This window comes from Medicago truncatula, chromosome 1, assembly GCF_003473485.1.
Source record: "Medicago truncatula cultivar Jemalong A17 chromosome 1, MtrunA17r5.0-ANR, whole genome shotgun sequence".
NCBI lineage: Eukaryota > Viridiplantae > Streptophyta > Magnoliopsida > Fabales > Fabaceae > Medicago > Medicago truncatula.
Window position 1 is genome coordinate 43,033,482 of NC_053042.1, and position 13,032 is coordinate 43,046,513.

Sequence of the window (13,032 nt, forward strand, 5' to 3'; positions counted from 1 at the left end):
TTTATCAATAACAAAATGGAAATCACTTCTTTTGGGTCGCCTTTTGAGGATCGGGAAGCCCAAATATTTGTCAAGAGAGGTAGTGCTTCGGATGCCTGAAATAGAGGTGAGAGTATTGATTTTCTGATTGGGGATACCTGATGAGTAGAATGCTCTAGATTTAGATAAATTGATCTTGAGCCCAGAAGCTTTGCTGAAACGATCGAAGAGGCCCTTGATGAATCTGATTTGAGACTTCTTTGCTTTAGTGAAGAGGAGAACGTCATCCGCAATGACATCATTGATTGTTTGATATTAATCAAACGTCTTAGAAAAAATAAATTAAATTTAAATTTTATCTTTCTAAAAATATCGATCTAAAATCAAAATCGTTCGATCTTAATCAACCAATCAAAAATGCGTGACTACGTGAATCTAAAAATTCGTTGGCCACAATCCCAACGAGAAGTTCAACCGAAAAATAATTAAAATATAACCCATAATTCTTTTGAACAATTAGTAGAAATCATTTTTTTTTTGATAAATTAGTAGAAATCTTTAATCACTAGTCTAAGTCTTATGTTGGTCAATTCATAATAGACAAATAAGATAAGTCATGTAACATACACAAATTAATTTCTATCATGAATTAGATTATTGGATAGTTCAATTGGCAAATGCCGAAATTCCAAAGCTAAACGTTGTGATTTGGGTTCGAACACGGAACATCACAGTTGTGTGAGTTTAATTTTAATAAATTACCACTTTATCTAGGACAAAAAAAAAAGATTATTGGATATAACGAGATGATCTCATAAATAAAAATAAAAAATTAGATATGATGAGTTAGATACGAAGATCTTATGATAAAAAAAAAAATATTGTGCACAATACAAACCTTATTTTTTTGAAAGAAAAAATATTTTACCTCTGCACGTTTAAACAAAACTATACATATTTTTTTTTACAATTAAACAAAACCATATTTGATTAGTAGAAAATTTTAAAATAAAAAAGAATAATTCATTTGGTTGTTTTAAATTGCACTAGTAGAACTAGAAAGAGTTTTCAGTTGAGCAGTTTCATTTCATCTTGGTGCTATCCTATTCCTCCCACCAAAATATCAACCTTCCCGCTCGGATATAAACACAAACACTTCACCTACAACTCATTCATTCATTCCCCAACCTATGAAGTACGTTCTCATCTCCGGCGGAGTCGTTAGCGGCCTCGGCAAAGGCGTCACCGCCAGCAGCATCGGCGTCGTCCTCAAAGCCTGCGGCCTCCGCGTCACTTCCATCAAAATCGGTTCCCACTCTCTCTCTAACCAACTCAACTTCTTCTTAACCGTTTCGCTTCATTCACCGTTTCTCAATTTTTTTTTTTTTTTTGTTGCAGATCCGTATTTGAACATTGACGCTGGTACCATGTCTCCGTTTGAACATGGAGAGGTTTTTGTTCTTGATGATGGCGGAGAGGTTTTTATTTTTTTCCTTTTTTCTTTTCTCTTCCATAAATACACTTATGCTAAGTTCAATTTGAATTTATTATGGTTATGGAAGTGTTTAATTTTTATATTTTATTTTTACTTTTTTGCTTTTTGACTTTTATAGGTTGATTTGGATTTGGGAAATTATGAGCGTTTTCTTGATGTTACACTTACAAAGGATAATAATATTACTACTGGCAAAATATATCAGGTGCATGCTTGTTTCATTTTATGTTATGGATTTCATTAATTAATACTCAACTTTATGCTAATTTTGCTTTATGGTTTCATGTGATTATTTTTAGTCTGTGCTTGAGAAGGAGCGCAAAGGAGATTATCTCGGAAAAACTGTTCAGGTGATAAATCGTGCACGTGTTTGTGCTATTTATACTTGTTAATTGATTGCTGAATAATGGATATTTTGTGTGGATAATGAAGATAAGATTACTGAGCTGTTGAGATTTTTTTTGATGAAATAGGTGGTTCCGCATATCACTGATGCAATCAGAAACTGGATTGAATCGGTTGCTGTGATCCCGGTTGATGGAAATGAAGACCCTGCTGATGTTTGTGTGATTGAGCTTGGAGGCACTGTGGGTAAGATTTTACATCACCAATTATGATTCTGTTTTTTTTGAAAGTTGCTTTATTCACTTCAATCAATTATGATAGAGCATAATGATATTTTTGTTTATCTATAGGGGATATTGAGTCTATGCCGTTTATTGAGGCTCTACGGCAATTATCCTTTCAAGTGGGTATGACAGCATCTTTTGCTTTTTAACTAACTTTAGTTATTTTTGTATATAGATACCCCATGTACACGTTTTAACTACTACAGAGTCTTTGTTCAACTGTTCATTGCTCTCATGTGTGATGAGGAAATAATTTTAATAACTTTTAAGTTCCTCTAGTCAATATAATACTAAAGGTAGAAATACTTTTGTCAAACAATAATAAACAATAACTAAATTGAGTAAAAAAAAATCAACAAGTAATGTCGATTTTGTTGGTTTTCTATTGCAAAATACATATAATCCAAATACTTAGGTAAGTGTCAGTTTGACTGTGCCTGATAATCTGAATGCAAATTTTATTTAAGATCAATCTGATACATAATAATTTTATGTAGCATTTTTGGTGTAGCACTAATGCATAATTCATTCAAGTATACTGCTGAATTCATTTATGTATCATCATGTGTATGAGTCCATATACTTAAATTTCAAATGTATTGGCATTTTAAACTTTACACTATTGATGCTCCTCCTATTTTTTAGAAATTATTTTAAAAGAAGTTATTGACCAATACATTTGGGATATGACTTTGATACTTCAGGATACACTATTGGAGTGCATACTCTTTTAATCATTATAATTGATTTGAAGAGAAATAAAATGCACCTAAAAAGGCTAGATGCTTTTATTTATGTTTATTCCATCATTTGACTGTTGTCGAGGAAAGATGACCGATACACTAAAGGAGAGAAAAGGTTGTGGGACATTCACTTGATCATATTGGTAGACTTCTCAAATTGGTAGAACTATCTCTTGGTGAATTAATTAATCTTAAAAGATGTACATTTATGGATGTTTAGAAGGCTGGTGATGAAATTGGTACAAGTACAACTAGTATTAGTAGTCAATTGAATACATTCAAGAGCAAGACTTATTTTAAATAGGCTTATTGATGTTTTATTTGATATTATGGCATTGGTTTGGGAAAAATACGTAATTTTAGTTATATTTTTATAGGGAGAAAAATATATGTTGATATGCTACATAAAAATAAGTGTTTTTGTTTTTATTACGATCACTAGTTTCTCTTTGGAAGTTATGATCATTATGTACTGAATACTGATATAGTTTTATACTAATAAAGAAATATTATCTTTGCATAATACAATTGTCACATTTTCATATAGCCATGAAATGTCATCTTGTCTCGACAAATAACATTTTTACTCTCATTATTCCTTCTCAGGGCCTGACAACTTCTGTCTCATCCATGTTAGCCTGATACCAGTGTTGGGTGTAGTGGGGGAACAAGTAATACACTCAATTACTTGTGCATTACAGTTTTAGACTTTTGATCACTTTTCTCTCATGTGAGTGCAATATTTTTCTTCTAGAAAACAAAGCCGACACAACATAGTGTCAGGGAACTAAGAGCATTGGGCTTGACGCCTCATCTTTTAGCAAGTCGCTCTGCTGAGGTATATCATTGCACCAGTTGGTGCCTAGATGCATTTAAAATTAACTGTGTAACAATGGTTGCTCCAAAGTCTTTAGGTTGTACTACTGCATAAAAAGTTTGCTTGCTCACTCGTACTTAGCATGTACATCATATTGCTCTTTTCATTTTAGCCACAAGAATTATTGATGTTTACCACAGTTACGAAATTCAGGCTCCACAGTTAGCAAAGAACATAATTATAATCATTATTTTGCATCTGGTAGTCTAGAAATATTTGCTGTATTTTTCATCGCAAGTCTATGTGACTTTAAAGTTGGTTAATCTATAACTCAATGGGTGAAAAACTTCAATAATTCTATGCACATGAGCACACACCGACATACTTTTAATCTTTATTTTTAAAATCGTTGCTTCTGAAATAATTTAAAAATTGATCAGAAAATAATACATTTCTTTGTTTGGTTGATTATACTAGCACTAATGCATTGAATCCTATTAAAACACTGCAGTGAACTTTAGTAAGGGTAATGCTAGGATGGTTACTGTTATTACTTATTAGAGAATGTTTGTGATATTGGGCCTTACCTAGGAAATCTGTTTTCTTGGTAAATCAATAAATAGATTGTGGTTGTTAAGACCAAAGGGGTTGAAGCTGAGTGCTATTGCAAAAGCTACTTATGTGCTTACGTGGATTTGACAACTTATGTGACACTGTTTTTGCTCTTGCTTCTCCAATGAGATTATGGGCTGACAATCAAGTGTCTCCTTTTTTAAGGATTATTGCCTCATTCTATATTTAGGAGAATACAGTGGTTCATTGAATTTATCTTTTTATGTTCATATTTTTTTTCCCATGAAGTTAACTAGAGATTGTCAGTGTTTCTCAAATATTTTCTTCTGTTTTGACAGCTGTCTTTGATGTTAGTTTCACTATATCGGTAGTTAAAATACTTTTTTTTATTCCATGTGCAGCCTCTGCTGGATAGTACCAAGGAAAAACTCTCACAGTTTTGCCATGTTCCAGTAAGTTTTCAGTGAATTATTCTTGGTTATTTCCCAGATAATCTTTAATTTATTAGTTATTGATCTGTATTTTCTGTATATTTTTTCACAGGTTAACAATATTCTGAATATTCATGATGTACCAAATATTTGGCATATTCCCCTGTTGCTTAGAGTGAGTCTCTAGTAAATTTTTAGTGCCATTGAATCTTGGCTATTTTTAATTTGTGTAATTGTTTTTCTCTTAATGTCCGGCTTCTATTTTCAGAATCAAAATGCCCACCATTCAATTTTACAGCAGCTTAACTTACTTAGGTGAGTTTTTGATTTGTCTTTTATTTTCATAACTGGCAAAAGCTATACACAATATCACATGTAAAAGTTGCTACAGTAATTCAAACATCACCTCTCTTCTTAATACATTATTGTTGATCGCACTCTACAAATTGTCTTTTCCTTGCTTTAATTGATGAGAAACTTTGAGATGTAGCCCAACAATGAAGAATGCATTGATTACATTCTCAACAGTAATGCAATGACTAAATGTAGCATTTGTGTTCCAACTGTCCCCTGCATCCCGTCGTTAACTTGAGTTTATCTTATAATTGTTCACTTCTTATGAATAACTCTAGCATAAAAACAAGTCTTTTGGTTTTGGGGTTGATCTTATAATTGTTCACTTGTTATGAAAATATACTTTGAATATCTTGAAACTCTTAATGGTTTCTGAAAAACTATAAGTTATATGTTGGAATCTCTTAATGGTTTGAACTAACTGTTAAAATCTGAACAAAATTGAAACACGTCATATGTTGGTCATAATTGGGAAGGTTCTGCTGGATATGTCTGTTACTTGTTTTCCATCTTTTTATTGAAAAAAATATTAATAATTGGAAACATTAGTTTGTCTCACTTTTAAATTCCTTTTCAGCCGTGCTACGCCTCCTGATTTGCGGCAATGGACTGATATGGCTGAGAGCTATGATAACCTTACTGAATCTGTTAGTACTATATATGCTGTTTACAATGCTTTTTCTAAATTTATCATAATATTTTGTTCATGTGAATCATTCATGTGAATCAGAGCATTTTGAAATTTACAGGTTAGGATTGCCATGGTGGGAAAATATGTTGGTCTAACAGATTCATATTTATCTGTTGTAAAGGTGTGCTGTTCTTTCCCTTGATATTTATCCCAAGAATAGCTGGATAGCAATATATGTTATGGAAAAATTGTTTCAAGATTTTTGTGTATTTATCATGTAGCTATCAACATTGTTTAGATGATGGCATTTAAATCTTTCTTTATATTTTTCTTCGTTTAAGTCTGGTTCTTTCCAAAAGTTTGATGCCATATTCACTAGCATTAATCTGAGTTTGACATCTTTGCTGTATTCTTAAAACTGCTATCACTTATTGGTTTATGCATGCTTTATCTTATAAAAGCTAAAGTGTACATATCACTACGGAACATCAACATATTTGGATTTTAGAATTCTAAAAAAATTAAAAAAAGGGGTTTTTGGTTGTTCTTATGTCACTGAAATATTCTGAATAGTTTGATTTTTTTATGCCTCATCTGTTTAAAGGCCCTACTGCATGCTTGTGTTGCACGCTCATTGAGACCATCAATTGATTGGATTGCTGCTTCTGACCTTGAAGATGACAGTGCACAATCAGTAATGATTTCTTTCAAATTGCATTTGCAGAAATTTGGTTTCTTCTCATTATGCAGGCAGTCAGGCTTATTTAATTTTATTTTGTGGTTTTATTCTTTCAGACACCAGAAGCACATGCAGCAGCATGGAAGACTCTGAAGGTAAGTGCACTAGAAGCACATACAATTTATGGAAGTTTAGTCTATTCTATCTAGGAAGTTTGGTGAGAAGATGTTGAGGCCTTCAGATTTTAGTTATGTGATCCCGCTATGTGCTAGACGGTTTTTGGTTGAGAAATAAACAAAAACATGTTTTCTCCATTGCTTTAATATCTATGATGGAACAGCTGGACTTTCTGTGATGAAATTGGATTTCTTAGAATTTAGATTGGGCTTAACTCAACCTAAAAAACTGACTTGTAAACATTATTCAGTTCATATCACTATTTAATGCACAACTTTCATCAATCAACACACACACCCTTTACGTTACTGGCTATTTAGAGTGCGATCCGATTGGCTTAATAATGGGTGGTCTTATGGATCTTAGATAGTCTCTGATACCATATTGAATTTGAAATTTTGTTGAGCCTGCTCAATCTCATAATATTGGCTTGTAAATACTACTATCCAATGTGGGACTCTCCACATGATTAATACAATACAAAGAAAGATGTTCTGCTTTTGAATCTGTAATGACAATATTTGTTTCGGGAAAATTTACTTGCAGAGTGCAGCTTGTGTCTTGGTTCCCGGAGGATTTGGAGATCGTGGCGTGAGAGGTATGATGCTAGCTGCCAAATATGCCAGAGAGAACCATGTTCCTTACTTGGGGATTTGCCTGGGAATGCAAATTTCTGTAATTGAGTTCGCTAGATCAGTAAGTAATTTTTTGTTTGTGATATTTGGTTTTTCTGTTATGACTGCATGCTTTTCTTAGTAATTTAAAATCCATTCTTAGGTTTTGGGCTGGGAAAGAGCGAACAGTATCGAGTTTGATGCCCAAACACCAAATCCGGTTGTAATTTTCATGCCAGAGGTACGTATACTTGTCTCCCCTCTTCTGCAATTTCCCCAATCATTATCCTTGTTGTAATGCCTGCTTGTCATAAACAGGGTTCTAGGACTCACATGGGAAGTACCATGAGACTTGGATCTCGAAGAACACTCTTACAGACACGTGATTCTATCACTTCTAAACTGTATGTGATGTAGCTATCTTACTATGTAGTGTTTTAATAATTGATGGAATAATGAATAAAAAATAGATTAAATATCCCTTTCACAGAATAGGTCATCTCTCTTTTCCATTAGATAATTTTTTTTTCCTGGTAGTATCTGCATATATAAAATCTCAGTTTTCTTGTTCTGGGCCTGTCTGGTTGTTCTGAAGGACACATGTCAATAAGGATGTCTGGTCGTTGACCAAGTGTTCGATCATCAGGGAATCGTTTTGCGTAAATGAATATCAGGCCCGATTCATTATGTTCTATGATAGTATTACATTTCAAATGTGCTTGGGATTCAAATTCAGTTCTTCCTTACTGTAGATAAGGGGTTTCAAGGGAAGGGAAATGGGAAAGGTTTGGTCATATTGCACAGCCTACTGTCCAAACCTATATCCCCCCTTCCCTTCCTAGCAAAAGGTGAAAAAATAATTTCTATCAACAGTGTGATATATAGTTCTCCTTTGTAATCCTAAAGAATACAGTACCTCTGTCTCTAAATATAAGACCACATTGAGTAAATCAAGAGATTTGAAAAAGTTGATTGTGATATTACATTTGTTGAGAAGTTTACCCTTCAGGAGAGAAAATTACTTAATGTATTCATCAGAGTATTTATTACAGATTGCAGAAAAAGATGTAATATAATTAGGAGTATGTTGGTAAAGAAATAATCGATGTCGTTGAAAATTTGAAAGGAGTCTTATAAGAAGGGAAATGATATTTTGGGACTGAGGTAGTATATGGTTCTTTTCTGTGTTGTATTATACTGTTTAGTTGGACTAGACTTCAATATGTAGATTATGCTCTCAGTACTCATTTTGTCCATGTTAATATCTTCATCCGTTCCTAATTACCAGGTATGGCAATTCGGAGTATGTGGATGAACGGCATCGTCATAGATACGAGGTTTTGATGTTAACCTTCGTTTTTGGTTACTGGATGTCCTGCAAACATGTGTAGTACCTGTTTTCTAATTTAGTATTGACATTGTTCAGGTTAATCCAGATGTTATTGAAACTTTAGAAGAAGCTGGGCTAAAATTTGTTGGCAGGGATGAAAGCGGAAGACGAATGGAGGTATTTTTTCCTGCTTGGATAGGGTTTTGATGTTAATAAATATTAACCAGAACTGTAGTTGAAAACCTGGCGGTTTCAATTAGACATGGCGGTATTTGTTATCATGCGTTAGTGTTTCTATATATTACTGTTCCACATAATTCACTTTCTTCATTGCCTGTTTTTCTGCTTGAAGAATGTAACCTTAAGAAATTCTCTCTCTTGTGCAGATCTTAGAACATCCAAGTCATCCATATTATGTAGGTGTGCAGTTTCATCCCGAATTCAAATCTCGTCCTGGGAGACCATCTGCTTTGTTTTTAGGTACTTTTCAGTTATGAATTGGCATTTAATATCTCGTGCATGAACAATATCAAGTACAAACCAAGAGCCATTTACACCATATGTGTTAATATTGTGAGATGAAGATTGCTGTTTGGACCTTCACAGCACACTCTTGTGGTTGCTTATCTTCCTGATGTCATTTTATTGCTTGCTTAAGATTAAATACCTACCGAAATTCCCATGTGAATTGATGCTTATAATTTCTTGAAAAATGACAAGAAGTAATAAGTAAAAGAATTTGCGCTTCAAATTATTACTCCATATATTATCATCAATCCCTGTTTTGATTATTTCTACTCGATTAAATATTACGACGCTGCACCTATACTGTAGGTCTCATATTGGCGGCAACGGGGAAGTTGGAAGCACATATAACCAGCATTCATGAGAATGGAAGCTGATGTACGATTCTTTACTATAGGACTCATTTCTACATTACTTTCCTAAGGTAAATTGATTCTCTTTAGGGAAAATAATTGGGAGCAAGGGAATGGGAGGTAGGAACTAGGAACTGAAGTAAGGAGGAATGGGAATCCTGAAGTGGAGTATGCGTGCAGCTACCTCATGCTTCTCTAGGTTGGATCTGATTCACCAGAAGTTCTGAGATTTATAATTTTTAATATTAAATTAACTTAGTAATAGAGATGCTAAAAGGTTGCAAATACTGGTATTGCATCTACAGCCCTGACGTAATGAAAACAATTACAGCATCTTGAGTTGTAACTTTGTCAAGCTAAGGAGGTCTCTGCTTTCCTTAGCTGATAAATTCAGCACTTCTTGGCCACACTTAGCTAAATAGTATGGCCAGACCTTTTCCTTAGTTGTATAGCTTGTTGTGGAAGTAATATCATGCCTTCTGATTTAACATAATTCGTGTCATCTTTTTCGATCTTCATTGCAGAAAAAAAAAGTATTGATGATTGTTTGATGTGTATAGAGGTCTGAAGCGGAGCTAATTCCTTGTCTACACTACACTATAAGCAAGTTACTTTTCATTTCAAAGCTGACCATTAACCTGACACTTACAGGTTTATAAATTACTGTCAGACAGTTTAAGCTTGTTTCCTTGTTCAGTTCACCATGCCCCAAACGTGCGTGCTCCTTTTCTTTTTATGCTCGCTGATTAGGTTTTAAACTTTCTTGTTCAAAAATTGTAAGTAGAATTGTGAGATGATACATGTGTATTTAATATTTTTCTTTGAGAGAATATTATTTTCTTATACTTGTGTTACTTACTTGTAACCAAAAAAAAAAGAAAAATACTTGTGTTACTTACTCGCTCACTCATTATGAAGGTTCATTAAGAAACATTTTAAACGGATGAAATTGTTCAAAGATAATATTATAATTATGGGTTATTAGTGGAATTCTGTCGCATACATTTTGGTGGGTTCTTCAATTGATGAATATGGTTCCTTTTAATATTTGAATTACCATCCATCTTTTTTAAATATTGAAATTATGTTGTAAGAAACTTGCACCCAAAAAAAAAAAGTTTGGAAGAAAATTGATAAATGAAAATTAAGGACTTACCACCTTGGATGCTATGTACAAGGGATTTTAGGTAAAAAAATTAATGTCATTTGAACGGAGTCTCTCTCTTTATTGCATCTCCAATGAGGGTACTAATTAACTACTAAGTTTCATAGAAGGCTAAATTCTTCATTATTTATCTTCGTTGGAGGAACTTGGCGTGACAAAGTGGATAATATAAAAATTATAGAAGCAACTTAAATAAGGTTTGATATCATTATTAACAAAGGTGCCTTTGTTTATTTTACCATTGGAGTAAAATGTGTATAAGTTGCATAAGTATGACGTAGCATTGTAGAGACCATTTATTAAAGAATGTGTGATCCGAAAGTAGGTTTCTTATAAAAAGATCATTGGTTGGAGATGTTGTAAGCTAATTTTATCACAATCATCTCATTTTTTTTTTTTTTTTTTTTTTTTTTGTCCCCGTGAGCATAGCTCAGTTGGCAGGGACAATGCATTATTATATGCAGGGGCCGAGGTTCGAACCCCGGACACCCCACTTATTCACTTTAAAAGTGAATTTCTAGCCGCTAGGCTATCTGACCAAAAAAAAAAAAACAAGTAAGTTTTTAATAAAAAATAGTGTAATCATTACTTGATCAAATGTAACAACTTACATTTTTAAGAGAAAATTTTTATTTATGGATTCCTTAACCAATGCCCTTATGCCACTAGTTAGCGAGACCTTTATTTTATTATTATTAAGTCAATAAGTTACTATCCTACAGTGCACCCAATAATACGACTACTTACAAGCAGTGATTTTAGGATTTCCTCTTCAGATCATAATCGTTTTTGACAATGCATGGGAATTCTTTAATTTTTTTTTCCTTCAGTGTTGATGAGAAACATGGACAACTTTCAAAAGAAAAATTGGGATATGGACAAGTGACAATTATAGGAGTGACATATTCTTTTAAATTAAAAAATAACTAGTAACACTAGTATTTTATTGAAATTACATCTACAAAACAATGTAAACACAAGAACTCTAGAGCAGCTCCTTGTATTTACAAACATCCCGCTGTACTGTCTCTCTCTCACTTCATGGGCTAAAAAGTTCTATTGATCATAGTATCAAAACTAAAATCAAAGAAGGAAAATTGAAGTTGAATGCATAAAATAAAATAAAATAAAATTTGCATGTATAAGGTGTCGATCAGTTTGTGTCTCTGCTGGGTGTTTTCTTGTATTGTAGAAGAGAAATCTGGCGCTGCAGTCTCATTTGCTGACGGAATTTAGCAATGAACTCATCAGCACGTTTATCTATTCCTTCACCTTCTTGAACTTCTTCTCTAAAACCCATTTCTTCACATAATTCAACCCCATGATGAAATTCTTCGTCATAATCTCCTTCATCGACTAGATCACTCTTTCTCCCATTGTCATATTCAACAATATCATCATCATGAAAATCATAATCAAAATCAACATGTGGGTTTATACACGGAATATGAGGCAAGTGAAAGCGCAACGATGATGGACGATACATCTTGACATTGAACATAGGTGTCTCATCAAAGGAGAGCTCACGTTCAAAGTAGTGAATTTGATTCGTAGGTGTGGTCGTGTGTCCTAAACGTTTCAAATACTTTGGTACAAGACGCAGCTCTGTCGCTAGCTTACGCCTAAATACACCACTTTTACGTGCCCACAACAATGAGAGCCTTAGGAAGTTCCATGCCCTACGACCAACATTACCGTTCTTCAAAGACATGGTGTTATCTTTAACTATATGCTAAAATGTGCTTGAGTTATTGTAGGTGAAATACAAAGTGATGAAGAGTATAGTAGCTATAGCAAACAAGTGTTTTAACTTTTTTGTGTGGATGATTAATGTTGTTGATGATGTATGGAAAGTGGTGGTTGCTTTCTTTTATATGTAAAAATAGATAGATTGATTTAGGACGCGTAGCGTGGTGTGAGAAAGAGACAGTGTATAATTTTTTTCAGTTTAATGTTTGATGTTTCAATATAATATAGTGTGAACTGTGAGGGGAGGAAAGGACGAAGAGCCAACTCGTTAAGGACACGTCTTTACTGTAACGTGGTTGGAAACAACCTGGAAACATAACATTATTTGTTTATTGCTAACTATTTTGCCCTTAACTTGTACTGTACTCATCATTGGTTCACCGAGTTACCAACCAACTATTTTAGTCAAAAACTTAAGACTCATAATGTAAAACAATCTGATACTCATAATAATCTAGATCTAATGTGTGTAAACTTTTGTGGATTCAACTTTTTTGGCAGTGAAGTGAATGAATGGTTGAATTTTAGAATATATAATATATTTTTTTTTAATTTCTTTTATTTTTAATAAATTCATCCCTATGGAAACACCACTCTCAGTTAAAAATTTTGAATTTCTAAGTTGGCAAATCGTAAAAATTTAGTCATTTCCACTAAATTCAAGTCAATTCTTATTGATGGAGTCTTCGATATTTTACACTGTTGTCTTCACTACCACGGTCGTTTGCATGGACACATAGGATGAATTCTACCTTTTAAACTGAAATAAAACTTATAAATGATAAACA

General features: G+C 33.3%; 2 protein-coding genes across 3 annotated transcripts; one reads left to right on the forward strand and one right to left on the reverse strand.

The window, feature by feature from the left end:
• The first annotated feature begins 1,029 nt into the window (after nt 1–1,029).
• LOC11419996 (CTP synthase) lies at nt 1,030–10,173 on the forward strand. 2 transcript variants are annotated; one of them, XM_024783588.2, is made up of 23 exons: nt 1,031–1,287; nt 1,378–1,457; nt 1,593–1,679; nt 1,774–1,824; nt 1,948–2,065; nt 2,170–2,226; nt 3,453–3,517; nt 3,601–3,684; nt 4,638–4,688; nt 4,780–4,842; nt 4,936–4,982; nt 5,599–5,668; nt 5,771–5,833; nt 6,257–6,346; nt 6,448–6,486; nt 7,055–7,204; nt 7,286–7,363; nt 7,441–7,526; nt 8,411–8,459; nt 8,549–8,629; nt 8,839–8,932; nt 9,287–9,401; nt 9,855–10,173. In XM_024783588.2, exons 1-22 carry the CDS (start codon nt 1,170–1,172, stop codon nt 9,352–9,354), a joined length of 1,689 nt encoding a protein of 562 aa, XP_024639356.1. In that variant the 5' UTR covers nt 1,031–1,169; the 3' UTR covers nt 9,355–9,401; nt 9,855–10,173. The 2 variants fall into 2 exon arrangements, 1 of the variants encoding a protein (XP_024639356.1); XR_005643838.1 differs by lacking the exons at nt 8,839–8,932; nt 9,287–9,401; nt 9,855–10,173 and adding an exon at nt 8,175–8,286 and having other exon boundaries at nt 1,030–1,287.
• A 1,211-nt stretch (nt 10,174–11,384) lies between these two features.
• LOC11419998 (uncharacterized) lies at nt 11,385–12,411 on the reverse strand. Its single transcript, XM_003591406.4, has one exon. The coding sequence runs from the start codon at nt 12,204–12,206 to the stop codon at nt 11,649–11,651; it is 558 nt and encodes a 185-aa protein (XP_003591454.1). The 5' UTR covers nt 12,207–12,411; the 3' UTR covers nt 11,385–11,648.
• Nucleotides 12,412–13,032: the final 621 nt, after the last annotated feature.